Source organism: Rhinopithecus roxellana, chromosome 14 (genome assembly GCF_007565055.1).
Source record: "Rhinopithecus roxellana isolate Shanxi Qingling chromosome 14, ASM756505v1, whole genome shotgun sequence".
NCBI lineage: Eukaryota > Metazoa > Chordata > Mammalia > Primates > Cercopithecidae > Rhinopithecus > Rhinopithecus roxellana.
Genome location: NC_044562.1, coordinates 51,750,624 through 51,774,043, shown reverse-complemented (window position 1 = coordinate 51,774,043; position 23,420 = coordinate 51,750,624). Strand labels below are relative to the sequence as shown.

The 23,420-nt window shown below is 37.1% G+C and overlaps 1 protein-coding gene across 3 annotated transcripts in view; it reads right to left on the bottom strand.

Moving 5' to 3' along the window:
• The window catches only part of PDE1A (phosphodiesterase 1A), a 601,081-nt gene that overhangs the window by 385,945 nt on the left and 191,716 nt on the right, over positions 1–23,420 (bottom strand). For 2 of the 3 annotated variants that reach the window (XM_030916639.1, XM_030916640.1), the window contains exon 1: positions 13,522–13,626. In XM_030916639.1, the coding sequence (XP_030772499.1) occupies positions 13,522–13,622 (101 nt within the window). In that variant the 5' untranslated portion in view covers positions 13,623–13,626. Of the gene's footprint in view, positions 1–13,521; positions 13,633–23,420 lie in introns of those variants that run through there. The other variant, XM_030916641.1, reaches the window with a different exon arrangement.

Here is a 23,420-nt window from a genome sequence, read left to right as displayed (position 1 = left end):
CTTGAGTATTAAGTAGAATTATCTAAGTCAGTGTTCAACGGAGTAAGTATGGGCCTCAGAATCTGGCCCTCCCCTTACTAACTGTGAAATAGTGGCCAAGTGGTTTAATATCTTGGAGGCTCAATTTTCTCATCAGAAAGACTGGAGATAATTGTGCTGATTCATACAGATAAAAGTAATATCTTTCAGAAAGTATCAGACAGAAAACAATTATAAAGTATGATTACTACTATGATTCAATTTTGAGGTGATTTTTAAATAATTTAAGGTAACCAGAAATGTGGTTGATACCAAAGTTGTTCAGCTTTTTCTTATCTTGGTCCAAATACAGTTTATTTTGAACCAACCCTTAGAAAGTCCAGTTTTAAATGGACCAGAATTAGTACATTATTGTTTTTCTAATAAGTTCATTTTTATTTTCTTTTAAATTATGTACAACTTGTTTTACAAGAATCCCTTGAACATCCATACTTATGCAGAGTTTAGTTAATGTTGACCTCAGGTTTCTTCTCCTGGAGACTCTGATGCTTAGAGATTTTACTATTTTTTTTCCATGAGTCATTATAAACTTATTTGAATAACTATAAATTTCAAAAATTTGCCTACAAAAAATTATCTGCACGACTGAGCTTTTTATGGGCCTATTTAGTACAAGTCCATGCTTTTAAATATTTTATAATATATAAAATAAAATTTGATCTTTTTAAAAGGCTTCAAGAAAGTGTAGCTGAAAGGAGAAACCAAAAGGGTCATAATGTTTCACATATATGCCTCTGATGAGCTTTTATCATTGTTATGCCTTCCTTAACTATAGTCATTCATGCCTAAAACTTGCTCAGACTGGATATGTGGAGTAGTATGATTCTCATGAGCCTTTAACGCTATCATCTGTTTAATAATGTTAATTAAGAGTTTCTTTCATATCCAAAAGGCCTATAGCATAGTCCTTTACCAGATGATAATCAAACCTGCTCACATATTGCATTTGACTAGCTAATTGAAATATGTTAAATGACAAAATCTGGTAATGTAATGGAAATACAGCATTTTCTAAAATGAATCAGCAAGGGGATGGACATGGGACATGACAGCAATTACCGAGAAGTCAAGTCTGTTGTGAACCAGGCCCAGGTTGTAATAAGAAAAAGCCTAAAGAATAATTTTCAAGCCAGAGTGACTCAGGAAAATAAGTCTAGCCCTGAGATATACACGATTATAGAGACCTAAAATCCACCATAAGGCTACCTCAAGATGTTGACTTAAAGATGCCATCAAGACAATTCTTCTATCAGTGAAACTCTCAAAGCCCACTTCTTCTCAGCTCTCTCTCCTTATATACCCTAGCTCCTGCTCCAGGGAAACACAAATCCTTATGTATAGTGATTCTGGTGAAGAGAAACATGGGGAGTGAGAATACTTTCATTGAGCTAAGAGAAGGTCTTCTTTCTGCATCTTGACAGCCCTACTCTGTGCATTGATTCTGATAAGAAAAGTACATGAAAAATTATAGAATTCTGTTTCTGCATTTGATATTAGCAATAATAATGATTGATAAAAGCTAGGATTTCTTGAATTCTGGACACTTTTCAAAATAATTTATGTGTTAATTTAATTAATTCTCTCAACACCTATGAGATAGGTAATGACATTTTTCCATTTACAGATAAGAAAATCGAGGAATTGAAAAATCAATCAAGGGGGAAAGAGCCAAGATGGTCAACTAGATGTAGCCAGGAAAACTTTCTCTCACCAAGAGACCAAACCGTCAAAAAGACAAGCACACTCCAAGCAGATCTTCAGAAGGGCATTGAGAGTAGACAGAGGAAACAGACCCTGAGCTGAAGAGAAAGGAGGCTGCAAATGCTGCATGGGATTGCCAAGCACCAGGGCTCATTCCTGGCCCAGAGCAGCTCCTGGGGACAGGGTGAGTAAAATAGGGGGTAGAGTGACCCACTCTCACCACAGACCTCCAGAATCCTAGCTGCAGGAGACCCCTTGACACATACTGACTTTTGAGCTGGCAGGGAGAGCTTCTTGGAGAGTTGGTAGGGGTGGGACTTAAGCCTGCACAGAGCTCAGAGGGTTCAGTGTGGGAACAGCTACAGTGGAGTAAAGCCAGGGATGCCCATCTCCCAAGCCTTGCCATGCTCCGCTAGCAGGCTCTGGCTTGTGTTGACTCAAATCTAGACAGAACGTGGCTATTCTCCCCATGAGACAGAGCCAATCTGATCTGGGAGCCCCCCTGTTTGCCAGCCTCTCCCCAGAGTCCCTGCCTGGACACACCCATTTGCAGTGCAACCACAGATACTGAACTGGGGTGCTTCTCAGTGGCCACTACCACAGTTCCTTCACCAACAGACTCTGTCTGACCATCATAGAGCTTCTGTAGATGGGCCCCTACCAGTACACACCTACCTGCAGCTTCCCCTACCACCTTACCAACACATGTGCACAAATGTGTCCTGCAGCTGCCAAAATATACATGCATGGACCTCACTGCCCCCCCCACCACCAGTGCACAGGCAGATCCCACCACTGCTGCTGCCTTCCCATTGTCACTGGTGAATGTGCACACAGAACCCACTACCTCACCACTACCCTACCACCACTATTGCACATGTGCACATGCAAATCCCACTGCTACAACCTCAATAAAATGCTTTCTCCAGCACCTTTCTCCCTACCAAAGTGTTGTTGCCAGTGAACTGGGAACACCTCAGCCCCTCCAGTGTAGCAGGTGCTTAATGTCAACAGGCCATAAAACAAAGTCATGGGCCTGGTCTCAGGCCCCAGTGTTAGAGCATGCAGCCCAGGTGTGCTGAGCTGAGACTTGGCCCCCTGAAATAATCCAAAAACAAAGCCAGTCAACTCAACCCAACTTATACCACAGTCAAACCCTCAAGTGCATAAAAGAATATAAAAGCAAAAAGCCCCATCCAAAGGACTGCAACTTCAAAAATTAAAGGAACAACAGCCTACACAGATAAGAAAAAAACAATGCAAGAACTCTGGAAACTCACAAATCTAGTGTCTTTTGCCTCCAAATTACCATAACAACTACCCAGCAACATTTTTTAATTTATTTTTATTTATTTATTTATTTATTTATTTATTTATTTATTTATTTATTTTTTGAGACGGAGTCTCACTCTGTCGCCCAGGCTGGAGTGCAGTGGCCGCATCTCAGCTCACTGCAAGCTCTGCCTCCCGGGTTTACGCCATTCTCCTGCCTCAGCCTCCCGAGTAGCTGGGACTACAGGCGCCCGCCACCTCGCCCAGCTAATTTTTTTTACTTTTTTAGTAGAGACGGGGTTTCACCGGGTTAGCCAGAATGGTCTCGATCTCCTGACCTCGTGACCCGCCCGTCTTGGCCTCCCAAAGTGCTGGGATTACAGGCTTGAGCCACCGCGCCCAGCCCCAGCAACATTTTTTTTAACAGATGAAATGGTTGAAATGACACACACAGAGTTCAGAATCTGGATAGCATGGAAAATTATTGAGATTCAAGAGGAACTTGAAACACAATTCAAGGAATCTAAGAAATCTATTAAAATGATTCAAGAACTGAGAGACAAAATAGCCATTTTAAGAAAGAGCCAAACTGTTCTGTTAGAGCTGAAAAACTCACTACACGAGTATAATAATACGATCACAAATATTAATAACAGAATAGACCAGGCTGAGGAAAGAATCTCACAGCTCAAAGTCTGATTCCTTGAATCAACTCAGTGAAACTAAAATAATGAAAAGACAATTTTAAAATGAACAAAATCTCTGAGAAATATGAGATTATTTAGAAACCAAACCCATAACTCAATGGCATCCCTGAAAGAGAGGAAGAGAGAGCAAGCAACTTGGAAAACATATTTGAGAATATTGCTCACAAAATTTTTCCCAGCCTCACTAGAGAGGTTGACATTCAAATTCAAATTCAGGAAATCAGAAAACCCCTGTGAGATACTATACGAGATGACCATCCCTAAGACACATAGTCATCGGATTCTCAAAGATCAATGTGAAAGAAAAAATATTAAAGGCAGCTAGAGAGCAGGGCAGGCTGCCTACAAAAAGAACTCCCTTAGGCTTATAGCAAACTTTTCAGCAAAAACCCTACAAGCCAGAAGAGATTGGGGGCCTATATTCAGCATCTTTACAGAAAAAAATTCCAACCAAGAATTTCATATCCAGCCAAACTAAGCTTCATAAAGCAAGGAAAAATAAAATCCTTTTCAGACAAGCAAATGCTAAGAGAATTTGTTACCACCATACCTACTTTACAAGAGGTCCTTAAGGGAGTGCTACACATAGAAACAAAAAACTGTTACCAGCCACCACAAAACCACACTTAAGTACATAGACCTTTGACACTATAAAGCATGTGCACAATCAAGTCTATGTAACAACCAGCTAACAATATGTCAGGATCAAATCTGCATATATCAATGTTAACCATGGATGTACACAGGCTAAACACCCGACTTAAAAAGCACAAAGTGGCAAGTTGGATAAAGAAGCAAGGCCCAACCCATATGCTGTCTTTAAGAGACTCATCTCACATGTGATGATAACCATAGGTTCAACGTAAAGGGATGGAGTAAGATCTATCAAGCAAACAGAAAACAAACAAAAAAAAAAAGAGCAGAGATTGCTATTCTTAATTCAGACAACACAAAAATTAAGCCAACAATGATCAAAAAGGACGAAGACGGGCATTACATAATGATAAATGTTTTGATTCAACAAGAAGACTTAACTTTTCTAAATATATGCACCCAACGCTGGAGCATCCAGATTCATAAAACAAGTGCTTAGAGACCTACAAAAGACTTAGATAACCACGCAATAATAGTGTAAGACTGCAGCACCCCACAGCATTTCTATACACCAGTAACATCCAAGCTGAGAGCCAAATCAGAGATGCAATCCCATTCACAATAGCCACAGAAAGAATAAAATACCTAGAAATACTACTAACCAGGGAAGTAAAAGATCTCTACAACACGAATTACAAAACACTGCTTAAAGAAATCAGAGACGACATAAATAAATGGAAAAACATTCCATGCCCATGGGTAGGAAGAATCAATATTGTTAAAATGTCCATACTGCTCAAAGCAATTTACAGATTCAATGTTATTTCTATCAAACTACCAATGAAATTTTTCACATAATTGGAAAACACTATTTTAAAATTTATATGGAATCAAAAAAGAGCATGAATAGTCAAAGCAATCCTAAGCAGGAAGAACAAAGCCAGAGGCAGCACACTACCCAGCTTCAAACTATAGTACAAAGCTATAACCAAAACAGCATGGCACTGGTACAAAAACGGACACATAGACCCATGGAACAGAATAGAGAACCCCAAAATAAAGTTATAACCATCTGATCTCCAACAAAGTCAGTGATAACAAGCAATGAGGAAAGCACCCCCTATTCAATAAACAATGCTGAGATAACTGGCTAGTCATATGCAGGATATTTAAACTGGACCCCTTCTTTTCACCATATACAAAAATCAACTTGAGATGGATTAAAGAGTTAAACGTAAAGCCTAAACTATAAAATCCCTAGAAGAAAACCTAGAAAATACCACTCTGGAAATAGACCCTGCAAAGATTTCATGAGGAAGACTCCAAAAGCAATTGCAACAAAAACACAAATAGACAAGTGGAACTTAATTAAACTAAAGAGCTTCTGCACAGCAAAAGAGACTATCAACAGAATCAACAGAAAGTTTATTTTGTTCTATAGTTCTGTAGTTTTGAAGGTTAAGTTGTATTCAAAGGAATTCTGGTTTATTTAGCTGCACACCCAAACATGTTCTTTCATGCAAGTTTAATCTGCAATAAAGCTGATATTTTGATGTTCATCTATGGGACTCCTAAACCTATCTCTCACTTAATTCTGAACTTGGGCAGGAATTAGGGGTATCATTCATTAGCATTTCCTCTCATCCGAGCATCTTATGAGGCAGATATCAGTTTTGTCCATGTCTCAGCTGAAAAATAACCTAAAAGAAGTCATCCCTGAATATCCAAAATACCTTCCCCAAATAACTTGATCACATCACCTGGTGCATTTTCTTCTGGTCACTTCTTACTCCATATTAACTTGCTTTTTATAATTCACTTTTTGTTGTTTGTCTCCTCTACAGGAACAAAAGCTTCTGTGTCTAACATTGTACCTGACACAGTATACAGTCAGAGTTTATTTGTTGAATGAGTGAATGAATGATCAATTCAATTAATGGATTTTACAAATAAGAAAAGTGAAGTTTAGATAAATTAATAACTTTTCCATGGACACTTAGCTAAAAAGCAGTGTATTGTAGTATTAGAAAATATCTGATTAACTCTAGAGTTCAATTTCTAAGCCACCTAATCTGTAAGGTATTCCACCTTAATAATGTTAATTCTATTAACTATAACATAATGCTATGTAGGACTGACTATTAAGACTATGTCTACACATCAAAATGGGTTTTGATGAAGTAGTTTTCTTCAAAACAAATTATGATTATGATTAAAAGACAGATTTTTAAAAACTGATTTCCCTGATTAATCCATCAAAACAGTCACATACTGAACAACGTACAGACTTATCAACAATTTCCAAGAAAGATCGCATTCTCTTTTGACATTTGAAACGAATCCAGTGAATACCCTCCATCTCAGAGTTTGGTGAGGAAACTGGTGTTTTGGGCATGTAAGTCAGGGTTAGATGGAGGTACAGTAAGTTGTTTAAAGGCTAAGAATAAAGAGTATCTGAATCCAATGTACCATAGAGTAAGGCAGGGCTTCACCACTAGGGATTGTGTGTGTGTGTGTGTGTGTGTGTGTGTGTGTGTGTGTGTGTGTGTGTTGGGAGGGGATAGGAATGGTCATGTTGATGTGTTCTTCTGGTATAGAAAGTATGTATTAGATTTTTATTGCTACTGTAACAAATTTACCACAAACTCAGTGGCTTGAAATAAATGAATTATTTTTAGTTCTGTAGCTCAGAAATCTGGTGCAAATTTCACTGAGTTCTAGTATCAGCAGGACTGCATTCTTTACAGAAGCTCTAGGCAGAATCTGTTTTATCATTTTTTCAGGTTTCTAGAGGTTGTCCTTGGCTCATAGCCCACTTCCACCATCTTCAATAGTAGCACAGACGCGTTAAGTCCTTGTCACTCAGTCCTGCCTCTCTCTTCCACTTTTCAAGCCTTTGTGATTGGCCAGGCATGGGAGGCTGAGGTCAGCGGATCACTTGAGCCCAGGCATTCAAGACCAGACTGGGAAACATGGCAAAAACCCATCTCTACTAGAAGTATAAAAAATTAGCCAGGTGTGGTGGCACATGCCTGTAGTTCTTGCTACCTGGGAGGCTGAAGTGGGAGGATCATCTGAGCCTGGGAGGTCAAGGCTGCAGTGAGTAGAGATCACTCCACTGCACCAGAGTGAGATCCTGTCTGAAAAAGAAAGACGAAAGGAAGGGAGGAAGGAAGGAAGGAAGGAAGGAAGGAAGGAAGGAGGAAGGTAGGGAGGGGAGGAGGAGGGGGGTGGGAGGGAGGGAGGGGGGTATGGGAGGGAAGGGAAACAAGGGAAACAAGGGAAAGAAAGGAAAGAAGAAAAAAAGACGAAGGAAGGAAAAGAAAAAAGAAGGAGTAGGAAGGATCGAGGGAATTAGAAGGAAGAGAATGAAGGAGGGTAGAGATAAGAGAGAAAGAGAAGAAAGATAGAAGAAAAGAGAAAGAACAAAGAAAGAAATAAGTAAAGAAAGAAAAACGAACTAAAACGAAAGAAAGAAAGAAGACAGAAAAAGACGAAGAAGAGCGATAAAGAAAGAGATATGGGATGGAGAGAGTGAGAAGAGAGAAAAAAAGAAGAAGAGAGAAGAAAGAAAGAAAGAAAGAAAGAAAGAAAGAAAGAAAGAAAGAAAGAAAGAAAGAAAGAAAGAAAGAAAGAGAGAAAGGAAGGGAGAGAGAGACAGTGAAGGAGGGAGGAAGAGAATGAGAAAGAAAGGAAGGAAAGAGAGAAAGAAAGAAGTAAGAAGGAAGGAAAGAAGGAAGGAAGGAAGGAAGGAAGGAAGGAAGGAAGGAAGGAAGGAAGGGAAGGAAAGGAAGGAAGGAAATGAATCTTTGTGATTACATTAGGCTCACCTGGATAATCCAGGCTATTATCCCTATTTTAAAGTCAGATGATTAGCAACTTTAACTCCATCTGCTCCTTTAATTCTCCTTTTCAAATAAAGTAACATATCCTTTGGTTCAGGGGATTAGGACATGGACATTTCTGGAGGGTGATAAGTCTGCCTACCCCAAGCCTGGGAATTCAATTTTAAGGAGCACCACTGTAGAGGCTTTTCTGGTGTCTTTTGGGTAAGCATTCTGAGACTGTCATCTTTTTTTAAAAAATACAATGTCAGAGCTAGGTAGATCTATGTTTAAACCCATGTTCTATCAGACATTAGCTGCGTAACTACTTAAGATACTTATGTTTTTAAGAACACTGGTGGGGAGTAAGAATACAAACATGTTATATCTGCACAATTCTAACAATATGATGATAAAGATGATAAAGCAAACATCATTCCATCTTCTCCATCTTTATTCCAGCTGTGAATCTATCTCCAATCCTCCCATCTGGTTTTAGTCCCTATTTTGGCAGCCTGGCTGATCTAATTTTCTAGTTAAAGCCAGTATAAGATTCAGAATTTTATTCATTCATTGATTTAAAATATTTTTTGCACTGTCTCCTATGTGCTAAGTACTGTGCTATGTGCTGGAATCCAAGAGCAAATCCAATGAAGTAAGCGTAGCTCTTGCACTCAAAAGCTGTGGCTGAATATGAAAGGTGGATTTTGTTATGAGAAGAGAAATTCAGGTTATTTATGAGCTGAAAATAAAAAACTAATCTAGTCTGGAAGGTCAGGAAGAATTTCCTTTGCAAGTGAAATTTAAGCAGCAGTCTTTGTGCATTTTTTAATAGGATATGAATCAGAATTTTGAGTGGGACAACTCCTCCTGATAAGGAAATGCCCTGAGGTCTGTAGGATATTTAGCCTTACCAGGACCCTGCTGCCCACTAAATACAGAAACACCTTGCCATCACTGCAATCACCAGAAACTTCTACACACAACTCCGAAAGCTTCATATAGAATAAGAGCAACTCTGGCTGAAAGAGGAAAATGAAGGAAAAATTGTCTCCAGAAGATAGAACAAAATGAGCAAAGGCAGAGGAGTGGTAAGCAATATTTCTTTTGGGTGACCCTGGGTCTGAATAGGAGGCGTGTCACAGAAGGACAGGCATCAGAGGAGAATCCAAAGATCAAGTTGGTAGGCAGTGACCCTGTGAAGGATGCAAAGATTTAAAGGTGTTTAGGCAGAAGAGTAAAATGATCAAATTTGTGTCTTATCTATAATACTTCATCCTCAAGTATGGTTCCAATTTGAGAATATGATGCTATTAGCTCCTGTCACTTCCATTTTTTTTTTTTTTTTTTTTGGCTAATTTTTATTCTAAATGTATATTTCTGCTACATCCTCTTAGTGATAAGGGTCTGGACAACTCCATCTGAGAACTACACAACATACTGCCCTCTTCAACAATAACAGTTGCTTAGAATTAAAGGATTACCATCTAATTCTTCTTCTCTCCTTCACTTTTTGTTTCCAAACATTTTGTCCTTCACTATTGATAGTCATATTCACTACCCTACCAATCACAGAGAAAAAAACAACACCAAGCTTAACTTAATGTCTTTCAAGCATTGCATTCACAATTCCAAGTCTTAAAATTAATATCTGGACATTTGTAACATGGGGGAGATAAGGAGGTATGTGTCCAGACATGTAAAATTAGTGATCAGATATAAAGTTAGCTTCTAACTGAAATTGTGATAGGTTCTAGTACTATGTTTACAAAAACTGAAGGAACTGGGGCAATAAGTACTATGAAGTGGTGAGTATTACATTTTTGTCTATAGTTTATGGTTTCTGGCAGTTCATACTTTCTTCTGTCAAATGCCTGAGTAAGATAATACTTTGTTCTAGATTTTTCCCTAAGCTTTATATCATTTTCACTGAATTTTATACCTGAAAAATGCTAATTTTCAGTTTTCTGAAAATGCTGTCACCTCTTAGACTGAATTCTTATAGCAATGTCACTAACTGGAAAGAGCAACACCAGTGTTTTTTAAATATGTTTAATTTTTAAATAAAATCCACAGTTGTGGAACTCTGTATGTTTAGAGAAAAAAAGCAACAGTACATGACACAAAAAGGCATTTATCTTTTAAACGGAAAAAAACACATTGCATAGGTGAAATACTGTAAAATCTTCAAACCAACTTTCCACATGGGAATCAATGAAATTAACAATATTTGAAAGACTATCGATAGCTATGTTTTCTTAGTATGTAGGAAGAAGTCTAGGTCCCAAATTCATAAGAAACTTCTGAATCAGAAATTTCATTTGGTGTTGAGATGGCATAAGAAATAGGAAGTGTTTTCCAGCCCTAAACAATTAATAACTTATGGCCAAGTATATAATTATTTTTAAATCTAATTTATGAAAGACCTAATGCCATAGTTATTTGCTTATATTTCCACCATCATAGATGATGACTTATAGTGTAGAATTAAATTATTGTACTGAGTAACAAATTAGTGGTTGAATATGGAAAAAGCTAAATAAAAAGATTGTAAATATAAGAAGAAAATTAATAGACTAATGCAGAGAAGTCTGCATCAGAATGGGAGTAAGAAACTGTTTCACCTTTCTTGTCACAAAAGAAAAAGAGATTTCCTGGCATATAACTTTACATGGTGTGTCAAATATATGAAGATAATTTGGAGGAAGCTCAATAAAAGAAAACAAAAATGGTAGACAAGCATTAATATTTTAATTTAGTTACCAAAGTTTTCTATATGTGTTCCAAAATTTAAAAATTATTTCTGTGGACTCAAAAGACTCTCTAAAATGTTATGTTATATAACAATCCCTATAAGATCTTTTCTCTAAATGTCTACCTGTAATGGTTCCTGATTTCTATATTTAAGGTATAATTAAATAAACATTATTTTACTTTCACCTTTGTCTCTATTTTTATTTAACCTTAAAATTTACATACTGGAAGCTCGATTAAAAACAGTATATTATGCCAAAATAAGTCAATGCATTTGTAAAGTAAAAGATTTTAAAAATCACTTTCTAAACAAATACCTAAAGGTCTTGAGTCTATTTTAGCAAAAATAAGAAAACTGGTACACAACTGTTTGATAGGTTTAATGAGTAGCATGATTTTAATTGCCAAAACTTAAGTGTAGAATTCTAGGACTAGCAATTTTGATAAGTCAAAATTCTGTTTGAATCAATATTACATTTTAAATAGACAAGACAATTTCAGCAATGGAATAGGGAGTCCCTCACATCACTCCTCTGAATGCAAACTGTACAAAATACCATAATTAAACAATTTGGTTGTCATTAGTCATGAAGATTTTAGATTTAGAGTTTCTCGCTTTGACAATTCTAAGCATTGAACACTGAAAATGTGCTAAGTCAAACTACAAATTGAAGTGATAGTACAAAATGCAATTTCTTCTTTATTCAATGAAAAAGCATTCGTTTTAGTCACTTAGATAATGATTTTCAAAAGAAAGAAGGAAACTTGGTTAATGATTATTTAGTGGCTCTATGTAAACACAACTCAAAATTAATTTTGCATGTACATATTTTAATATATGCTTCTATCAATTCATGAAGATCTACCGTTGAATGACTCTATCACCCTTTTCTGAAATAAAATGACAGATTGATCTTTGAGATCAACTGATACAGTGAGTCAATAAATTTGCCCTAAAGTATTAAATAAACACAACATCATTTTTCACATTTCTTAAAGACATATGCATAAATCCACCAGCATACATCTTTATACATTCAAGTAACTACAGGAAACTAGAAAAATGCAAACAAAACAAAAGCAAAACATCCTTCTAAGGAGAAGAAAATCTAAAATAGGTTGTAATGAGAGACATAATTTTCCCGGTACTGATGTTCATTCACTCATTGGGTTAAAACACAAATCATCTCATGACTGCTAATGTTTAATTTGCATTTATGCTAATTAATTTTGAGAGCTGTTATTTGCTTTGATAGGATTACTTGTTCCTCTAGAGAACAACCTCACCAAAAAGCTGTAATTTCTAAATCTTCAGTGGACCTTGGAAACAGATTTCTAGTTCATCCAAATAATGTAAAGATGGCTTCCTTTCCAAAAGTTATTCTCTGCTATATGTTTTTTGCATTATTGTGGTCTTATACTAGTGCACTGTAAAGCCATGTATTACTTTAAGAAGTAAGAAAATATACAAAGAACAATATTTAAATACATAAACATCATTAAATACATTCAAATGGAGGAAAGTAGAAGGAATTTTTACCTCTAAACAAAGTTTGATGTAATTTTCTTTAAAAAAATATCATACAGGGACATCAAATTTACTCAGGTACTGAATTTTTAAAAATAGTGTGAAAACACAGCATTAGAGATATAAATCATAGAAAATCTCTATTTTGCATAGTGTAGTATTCTTTCAGCTGTTATTATAGAAAAGCAAATATATTAATATTTTCATTTGAGATCTGCAAATTTACTAAGCAATACAATAGCCTGTAAAATTCATATTCTAATTTCTCATTTTTAGTCAAATGTTAAATCTGATTTTTAAATTATGACAATTAAGATAAAGCATATAAACAGTGTGGTGCTGAAACACTAAACAGGAACTAGTAGCATACACAGCTAAAAAAAATGTAAGGGTGTAAATATCAAGGTGAATAGCATTGCAATTAACGTTTGACTTAGGTAATTACATCCCATGTTTGACATAAATGCATAATTCTTGACCCATTTTACTAAGGGCTATTATGTACTATGGACTATTCTGTACTCTCAGGAGAAGTGAACCATGAACCGGTTAATGTAAAGCCAAAACTCTCCAATAAGTTTGATATGCTGCTAATATTTTTAACATGTAAGCATTTTTTCTTATAGAAATATCATTTAAGCAAAAAGAATAAGCACAATAAAGTATAATTATTTGTTTTCATATTAATCCTCTCATTGCTTTTCCAAATCTAATCACAGAGAAAGAAGTACCAGTCTTATTTCTCTCTCTGCTTACCTGAGGGAAATTTTATTTGAGTCAGTATCCTGGCAAATGGCTTTCTTAGTTACCTTTCTGCATATCTGAACCACATATCTAAACAGCACATACAGAATGCATAAAAGAAACCATGTAGTATGACAGTAAAGTGACTTCCCCAGAAGTTACCTTACTTTAATAAAATGTGCAAGTACAAAACACTATTCGTCCTTCAACAAGTTGTTAGCTGAGATAGGCACATTTTATTTTTCAAGAGAAAATCTTTCTAAAGGAAACTAGTCCACAAAGGCGGATGGCACCAACAATTAGTCACGTTAATAGTCAAATCTTTCAGGGGGAAATAAAAAGCAAAGAGCATACTCACATTCCTTTCAGGCGCTGCCACATTTTTTCAGTCTGTTCTCCTGTAAGATACTTAAAAGTGGTGTTTTCCAATTCTTCAATTTCTGTGGCACTAGAGCCCATGATGATGCTCCTAAGACAATACAGTTACAGTCAGTTTCAGCAGCTAGAACAAGCATTCCTCAGTCCATTACAAATCTTACACGCTTATACAGTAGCCTCTCTTATCTATTAAAACAGTGCGGATGTACAAAGCTGAGGGAAGACTGCCAGATTTGCTATTGACTTTGACAGGCATATATCCACTGCTCACCACCTCACCACCCCTCTAAGCAGACAGCAGTATAAACAGATGCTCTGACCTCACAAGAACAATCCGTACATGTGAGCCTGCTACTGTACTACTGACCGACTGAGTACTCAAGCTCTCCCCAAAAGCAGCTCATCTGTTACTGTTCTGTGCACTGAAGCACATCAGAATTCCTACAGTTTACGAGCTCTATTATGCACAAGAGAAACGTGAATGACTTTCGGGCTCCAGAAGAAGCTGAATTCCTCTCTACCAACAGAACGAGGGCAGGATGTAATAAGGAAACAGATGGTAGGAGCCAGTATCAGCAGCACCACCCTGAGAAAAAAAAGTGCCTGTTTAAATGCCAAGGTTTTTGTCTCTAAATTGATCTGAAACTAACACTTAAAAATGTATCATGATCTAACAATAACTGCAACAAATATTAATGATAACAAAGAGAAAATAACATATAGAGCCATACAGAAGAACACAGCTCCACAGGTTGTTATTGCAAGAATATGTACATCAACTGATGCTGTAATCATGCTTATTCACCTTCTCCTAGCAACTCCACACAGTAGGTAACTGCCAATTTAACCAGTGGAAAGTACAGCAGCTGCACACAGCCTGCTCCATGAATCCTTTGGGAATTAAAAAATAAATAAAATGAAACTAGTGTAAATGCGTGCGTGTGTGTGTGTGTGTGTTGAAGGAAAAGGGAATAGGTTTGTGTGTGTGTGTTTATGAGAGAAAGAGGGAGAGAGGGAAAAGAGAGAAATTGATGCTTTGCTGCTTCTGCATTTTAGAAGAAAAATGAGAGAGAGTGGACATAAAAGGAATCAGAACTGAGTCGTCTGCCAAGCTCCTAACACATGGCGAGCTTTCTTTGAAACAAGCACAGACCTTAAGTATGAGCACCATAACAGCTCTTGCTATCTGCAAGCTGCTATAGAAAATATACTTATAAGCAATATTTCTTCTTGTTTGTTTGAAAACCCAGATGTAGTTTTATTTCTCCTTGCAAGAAAACTTGCCTGTTACTATGAGTTTTAAGGTAGAGATATTCAAAGATAGGTAATAACCTCCAATATTTGTTGAATATTTCTGATGTTTCAGACAATGTTCTCAGTACCTATTACACATTACCTTTTTAAATTCTTACAAGAAGCTTGTGAGATAGGCAATACTCCTGTTCAATAGTTGAGAAAACTGAGAAACAGAGACATTCTCCAGATTTAAAGCTAATTCTTAAAAATTGGAACTATTATTAACAATTAGTCTTCCAATATAAAATCACTATGTCTATGCAAATGACACTGATAATATCTAGTAGTCAGTTATAATGTGTATGTAAAAAGCACCTTTGCAAAATGTTACAGAAAATGCCTTCTGATTTGCAGATTATAAGAGGGGAAATCAAGTGAGGCTTCCGTTTTCCTCTCTCAGACAAGATACTTCCAGAATTCAATCTGAATGTAATGCCTTTAGCTAGCGGACAGCTTTGTGAAATTAAAACTTCATTCCTATAAGCATTTACCAGAGTTGTCAGAAATAGGTTAATCTTTGCTCTGAAAGTACCAATTTTACCTTCACTGTGCCTTCGTTTGTAATCTTAGCTATATTCATGTAATAAACTCTTACCTGATATTTCTTTAATGAAATAGTCAACAAACATCTATATTCTGCTTTCAAAGAAATATTGCAGCCAAAAATCTCCATAGATAACAAGTACTCTATCATTATTATTTTATGAATCAAGATACCTAAGTCCTTGAGGCTATACAGATGATTTTCTAAATATGACATGAAATGTCAAGTCCTCACATTGACCAGCTTACCAATAACATTGCAAACTAAAGAATGCGAACTCTTCTACTTAAGTATATGTCAAAGAATCTTGTTTCATCACTACAATTCATTTGCCCTTTGCTTTCACTATGTAACTTCTATCACACATTGATATTTAAGACCTCAAGGTATACTAATTTGGTCACTTACTAGAAAAAAATCCTTAATCATTTCATTAAATGTTTCATAAAATAAAATTTTGAATAATTAACTAGATAAAATAGCTTATTATTTAAATCCTTAAACAAGATAATGTTCATCCTTAGGAAGTATCAAAAAGTTACTTCTGTTAACATAGAGAATTCAAATCATTTTTCTTTGTTAATTTATTTAAAAATTGATATAAGTTCTGCAAGGGAAAATTGAGAAAACAGTCACAAAAATACAATAAAAATTGATCCAATTTGTAGGTCCCTCATCTCTCATAGTTTCCATTTATTTTGCTTTAACTCTACAGTCAGGTAAATTATTTGTCTTAGAATAAGTAGTTCCTTCCTTCCTGATTACCTAATATTTTATTAGGAATGGTGACAAAAATGTATAGAATAAATTTAGTATCTACTAATGCCAAAATGTAATATAACATATACTCTAAATCTAGACTACCTGGGTTTGAATCTTTATTCTTTCACTGAAAGAATTATGTGATTTTTTCAAGTTACAATTTTTGTTCATTTCTTCATGTATAAAATGAGCATAATAATAACATCTCCTCATAGTGTTCATGTATTGAATGAGCTGATACAGGTAAAGAAATTAAAACAGTATCTGGCACATAATAATTGCTTAATAGTTATTAGTTCTTATTATTATTGAAATTACATGATTTTTTTCCTTTTCATTACAGTATAATTATTCAATAGATTTTAATGACAATTATTTCCCAAATCATTTGTAATCATTGTTTTAATGCATTACTAGTGTTCCTTTTGTTTAGAAACTACATCCTTATTTATAAGCAAAATCGTTGTAAGTATTTGTGTCACTAGGTTTACTGGTTTTCATATTAAGGTTATATTGGCTGATATAGTTTGGACCTATGTCCCCACTCAAATCTCATGTTAAAATGTAAGCCCCAGTTCTGGAGGTAGGGCCTGGCAGGAGGTGATTGGATCAAGGGGGTGATTTCTAGTGGTTTAGCACCATCCTCCTGCTCAGGTCATGTAAGATGTGCCTGCTTCCCCTTCACTTTCCACCAAGATTGAAAGTTTCCTGAGGCTTCCCCAGAAGCAGCTATGCTTCCTTTACAGCCTGCAGAACCATGAGCCTATTAAACCTCTTTTCTTTATAAATTACCCAGTCTCAGGTATTTCTTTATAGCAATGCAAGAATGACTAATACATTGGCACCATGTAATAAATGGTAAAGAAAATAACTTTAATTCTTTAGCCAGTAAGCCATCACTCAATGACAAAGATAAATAACACATTCAGAAATGCCAAATTCAGAAAGCATATCATTCAAATACTATTTAAAAATAATTATATGAATTAATATACCAGAAAAAAGAAAAAAAGTAATTAATGAGAAAAATCAGAAACATATACCTAACCTAGCAACAGAAATTCATAAACAAAATCCCAAGTTGGCATCTGTTAAGAAGGGCTAGGAAGAAATCAGTGCAAGTGGGAACAAGAAATTATAGGGATCAAAAAGATGGCTTCAGGAAAAAGTGGATTAAATTCATCAAGAATATTTAAAAACTAAAAATACTGTTTTATTGATAATAAAAGTACATTATGTTTCACTGATAAGAAAATAATTTAGAAAATATATTAATTTCTGAACAATATGGCAGACTAAGTTACTCTTAAAACTTTCAGACCAAAAATAATTTTCAAATATTGGGAAAATTCTAATAAATATTATTTTGAATGCATAGCTGAACTTATATAAAATGAAGTCCAAAATGAACAGGAACAAAAGCGTTAGAATTGTAAGGACAGTTATCAAACATAGTAATCTACAGCCTTGTATTATAATCAGTATAGAGGAAACAGAAAATAAGGGTTTGAGTCTGTACAGTATGAAGACTTGAAACCAAGGTTCCCCCCAGAAAGATAGAAACTATAAAAGGCTACCCATGTAGTCAGTTTGTGGACAAGAAAGCATAAGTGTGCCCAAGAGATACCTGAAAAAACTTTCTCTCTCGGTTTAGTCTCTAGGAGAGGAAAAACAAAATAAAAGCATTCTTTGATAGATTTTAACAATGGGACTGCCATCTATGAGTTTGATTAAACTTAAACTACTAGCTTTGTCTGAGAAACAGCAAAACTTAAAGTGATCTTGGGTTAGTGGTATCCAAGGTTACCTAGAATAAGAAAAGCAAATTTGTTTGGAGGAATGAATCCTCAAACACACTTCTTAAAAATCTTACAGATAAATCTAGTCAAATACGAGCTTACAATTCAAAATTATAAAACATATAGTTAATCAAGTCATCACCAGTGAGAGTCACTAAGCATATAGTTAATCAAGTCATCACTAGTGAGAGTCACTAGTCATTAGAACCACACCCTTAAGGACCTTAGGTATTGTAATTATCTAATAAGTTAAAATAATGTTCAAATTTTAAATAAATAGAAAAAAGAGACTCAAAACATGACCAATAAAAGACATTCTATTTTTTTAAAGGACCATTCAGGGAAAGGAAGTAAAAAGAAATTTTTAAAATTAAAAAAGAACCATTGAAATTATATATTCAATGTACAATGTAACAGCAGAAAGAGAATTAGCTAATAAGAAAATATGAAGAGGCCGGGAGTGGTGGGTCATGCCCGTAAACCCAGCACTTTGGGAGACCAAAGCAGGTAGATCACTTGTGCTCAGGAGTTCAAGACTATCCTGGGCCATATGATGAAACCCTGTCTCTACAAAAAAAAAATGTATATATATATATATAAATTAGCCAGTCATGGTAGGCTGCAGTGAGCCTTGTTCATGCCACTACACTCCAGCATGGGTGACAGAGAGACCCCATGTCAAGAAAAGAAAAAAAGAAAAGAAAAATCTGAAGAAACTGCCCAAAATGTACAGACAGACACAGAAGTGAGATTATGAAAGAATAGAAAGAATATCTTAGAAGTCAAGAAAGACAAAAAAATTCCTAACGTACATGTCTAATACTTTTTGGCTGTGTTCCCATCCAAATCTCATTTTGAATTGTAGCTCCCATAATTCCCATGTGTTGTGGGAGGAACCCAGTGGGAGATAATTGAATCATGGGGGTGGTTTCCCTTACACTGTTCTTGTTGTAGTGAGTAAGTCTCATGAGATCTGATGGTTTTGTAAGCCTTTCGCTTGGCTTTCATTCTCTCTTCTGCCACCATGTAAGATGTGACTTTCACCTTCCACCATGATTGTAAGGCCTCCTCAGCCATATGGAACTGTGAGTCCATTAAACCTCTTTTTCTTTATAAATTCTTATAAATATGAAAATTACTTTATAAATTTTCTTTATAGTCTCATGTATGTCTTTATCAGCAGCATGAAAATGGACTAATACAGTAAATTGGTACCAGTAGAATGGGGCACTGCTGTAAAGATACCCAAAAAAGTGAAAGCAATTTTGGAACTGGGTAACAGGCAAAGGTTGGAACACTTTAGAGAGCTCAGAATAAGAAAGGAAAAGATGGGAAAGTTTAGAACTTTTTAGAGATAAATGGCATTGACCAAAATGCTGACAGTGATATGAACAATGAAATCCCGGCCGAGGTGGTCTCAAATAGAGATGAGGAGCTTGCTGGGAACTGGAGTAAAGGTGACTCTTGCTATGTTTTAGCAAAGAGACTGGTGGCATTTTTCCCCTGCCCTAGAGATTTGTGGAATTCGAAACTTGAGGGAGATGAGGTAGGGTATTTAGCAGAAGAAACGTCTAAGCAGCAAAGCATTCAAGAAGTGACTTGGCTACTGTTAAAAGCATTCAGTTTTAAAAGGGAAACAGAGCATAAAAGTTTGGAAAATCTGCAGCCTAAGGATTCGATAGAAAGGAAAATCCCATTTTCTGAGGAGAAACTCAAGCCGGCTACAGAAATTTGCATAAGTAATGAGGAGCCAAATGATAATCACCAAGACAATGGGGAAAATGCCTCCACAGCATGTCAGAGACCTTTGTGGCAGCCCCTCCCATCACAAGCCTGGAGGTCTAGGAGGAAAAATGGTTTTGTGGGCCATTGCTTGACCCCTTGCTATGTACAGCCTAGGGACTTGGTGCCCTGCATCCCAGCCAGTCTAGCCATGGCTAAAAGGGGTCAAAGTATAGCTCAAGCCATGGCTTCAGAGAGTGCAAGCCCCAAGCTTTGGCAGCTTCCAGGTGGTGTTGAACCTGCAAGTGCACAGAAGTCAAGAATTGAGGTTTGGGAACCTTCACCTAGATTTCAGAGGATATATGGAAATATCTGGATGTCCAGACAGAAGTTTGCTTCTGGGGTGGGGCCCTCATGGAGAACCTCTGCTTGGGCAGTGTGGAAGGGAAATGTGGGGTTGAAGCTTCCACACAGAGTCTCCACTTGGATACTACCTAGTAGAGCTGTGAGAACAGAGCCACCATCCTCCAGACCCCAGAATAGCAGATCTACAAACAGCTTGCACCATGCATGTGGACAGGTGCCACAAGACTCTCAATGCCAGTGCATGAAAGCAGCCAGAAGGGAGGCTACACCCTGCAGAGTCACAGGGGCAGAGCTATCAAAGACCATGGGAACCCACCTCTTGCATCAATATGACCTGTATGTGAGACATGGAGTCAAAGGAGATCATTTTGGAGCTTTAAGATTTGACTGTCCCACTGGATTTCAAACTTGATTGGGCCTGTAGCCCCTTTGTTTTGGCCAATTTCTCCCATTTGGAATAGCTATATTTACCCAAAGTCCATACCCCCTTCATATCTAGAAAGTAACTAGCTTGCATTTTATTTTACAGACTCATAGGCAGAAGGGACTTGCCTTGTCTCAGATGAGACTTTGGACTGTGGACTTTTAAGTTAATGCTGAAATTAGTTAAGACTTTGGGAGACTGTTGAGAAGGCTTGATTGGTTTTGAAAAGTGAGACCAGGAGGTGTTGGAGGGGGCCAGGGGTGGAATGATATAGATTGGCTGTGTCTCCACCCAAATCTTACTTTGAATTGTAGTTCCCATAATTCCCACATCTTGTGGGGAGGACCGGTGGGAGATAATTGAATCATGGGAGCTGATTTCCCCATACTGTCTTCACGGTAGTGAATAAGTCTCAAGAGATCTGATGGTTTTATAAGCCTTTCACTTGGCTCTCATTCTCTCTTGTCTGCCACCATATAAGATGTGACTTGATTTCCACCATGGAGGCCTCCCTAACCATATGGAACTGTGAGTCCATTAAACTTCTTTTTCTTCATAAATTACCCAGTCTCGGTATGTCTTTATCACCAGTGTGAAAACGAACTAACACAATCTCTTTGGATTTTCAGAACTGTAAAATAGATTGAATACAGAAGCAGAAAAATATGAAAAGGAAGCAATTAAGACTATTCCAGAATCAGTGGAAAACAAGAAAATTCAAATTCAGGAAGCAAAACACATTGCAAACTCTTACTAAAAAGAAATTCAGGAACAGGGGAAGCAGCGGGGGCTGGTGCAGACACGAACGACTCTCTCTGACAGCTTTGGGGAGAGCCGTGGATCTCCAAACGTGGAGGTTGAGATCTGAGAACGGACAGACTGCCTGCTCAGGTGGGTCACTGACCCCTGAGTAGCCTAGCTGGGAGACATCCCCCACTAGGGGCAGTCTGACACCCCACACCTCACAGGGTGGAGTACACCCCTGAGAGGAAACTTCCAAAGGAAGAATCAGACAGGTACACTCACTGTTCAGCAATATTCTATCTTCGGCAACCTCTGCTGCTGATACCCAGGCAAACAGGGTCTGGAGTGGACCTCAAGCAATCTCCAACAGACCAACAGACAGTCCTTCTGACTGTCAGAAGGAAAACTATCAAACAGGAAGGACACCTATACCAAAACCCCATCAGTACGTCACCATCATCAAAGACCAGAGACAAATAAAACCACAAAGATGGGGAAGAAGCAGGGCAGAAAAGCTGGAAATTCAAAAAATAAGAGCGCATCTCCCCCTGCAAAGGAACGCAGCCCATCGCCAGCAACGGATCAAAGCTCGTCAGAGAATGACTTTGACGAGATGAGAGAAGAAGGCTTCAGTCCATCAAACTTCTCAGAGCTAAAGGAGGAATTACGTACCCAGCGCAAAGAAACTAAAAATCTTGAAAAAAGAGTGGAAGAATTGACAGCTAGACTAATTAATGCAGAGAAGATCATAAACGAAATGAGAGAGATGAAAACCATGACACGAGAAATACGTGACAAATGCACAAGCTTCAGTAACCGACTCGATCAACTGGAAGAAAGAGTATCAGCAATTGAGGATCAAATGAATGAAATGAAGCGAGAAGAGAAACCAAAAGAAAAAAGAAGAAAAAGAAATGAACAAAGCCTGCAAGAAGTATGGGATTACGTAAAAAGACCAAATCTACGTCTGATTGGGGTGCCTGAAAGTGAGGGGGAAAATGGAACCAAGTTGGAAAACACTCTTCAGGATATCATCCAGGAGAACTTCCCCAACCTAGTAGGGCAGGCCAACATTCAAATTCAGGAAATACAGAGAAAGCCACAAAGATACTCCTCCAGAAGAGCAACTCCAAGACACATAATTGCCAGATTCACCAAAGTTGAAATGAAGGAAAAAATCTTAAGGGCAGCCAGAGAGAAAGGTCGGGTGACCCACAAAGGGAAGCCCATCAGACTAACAGCAGATCTCTCGGCAGAAACTCTACAGGCCAGAAGAGAGTGGGGGCCAATATTCAACGTTCTTAAAGAAAAGAATTTTCAACCCAGAATTTCATATCCAGCCAAACTAAGTTTCATCAGTGAAGGAGAAAAAAAATCCTTTACAGATAAGCAAATGCTTAGAGATTTTGTCACCACCAGGCCTGCCTTACAAGAGACCCTGAAGGAAGCCCTAAACATGGAAAGGAACAACCGGTACCAGCCATTCCAAAAACATGCCAAAATGTAAAGACCATCGAGGCTAGGAAGAAACTGCATCAACTAACGAGCAAAATAACCAGTTAATATCATAATGGCAGGAACAAGTTCACAAATAACAATATTAACCTTAAATGGAAATGGACTAAATGCTCCAATTAAAAGACACAGACTGGCAAACTGGATAAAGAGCCAAGACCCATCAGTCTGCTGTATTCAGGAGACCCATCTCACATGCAGAGACATACATAGGCTCAAAATAAAGGGATGGAGGAAGATCTACCAAGCAAATGGAGAACAAAAAAAAGCAGGGGTTGCAATCCTAGTCTCTGATAAAACAGACTTTAAACCATCAAAGATTAAAAGAGACAAAGAAGGACATTACATAATGGTAAAGGGATCAATCCAACAGGAAGAGCTAACTATCCTAAATATATATGCACCCAATACAGGAGCACCCACATTCATAAAGCAAGTCCTTAGAGACTTACAAAGAGACTTAGACTCCCATACAATAATAATGGGAGACTTCAACACTCCACTGTCAACATTAGACAGATCAACGAGACAGAAAGTTAACAAGGTTATCCAGGAATTGAACTCATCTCTGCACCAAGCAGACCTAATAGACATCTATAGAACTCTCCACCCCAAATCAACAGAATATACATTCTTCTCAGCACCACATCGCACTTATTCCAAAATTGACCACTTAATTGGAAGTAAAGCACTCCTCAGCAAATGTA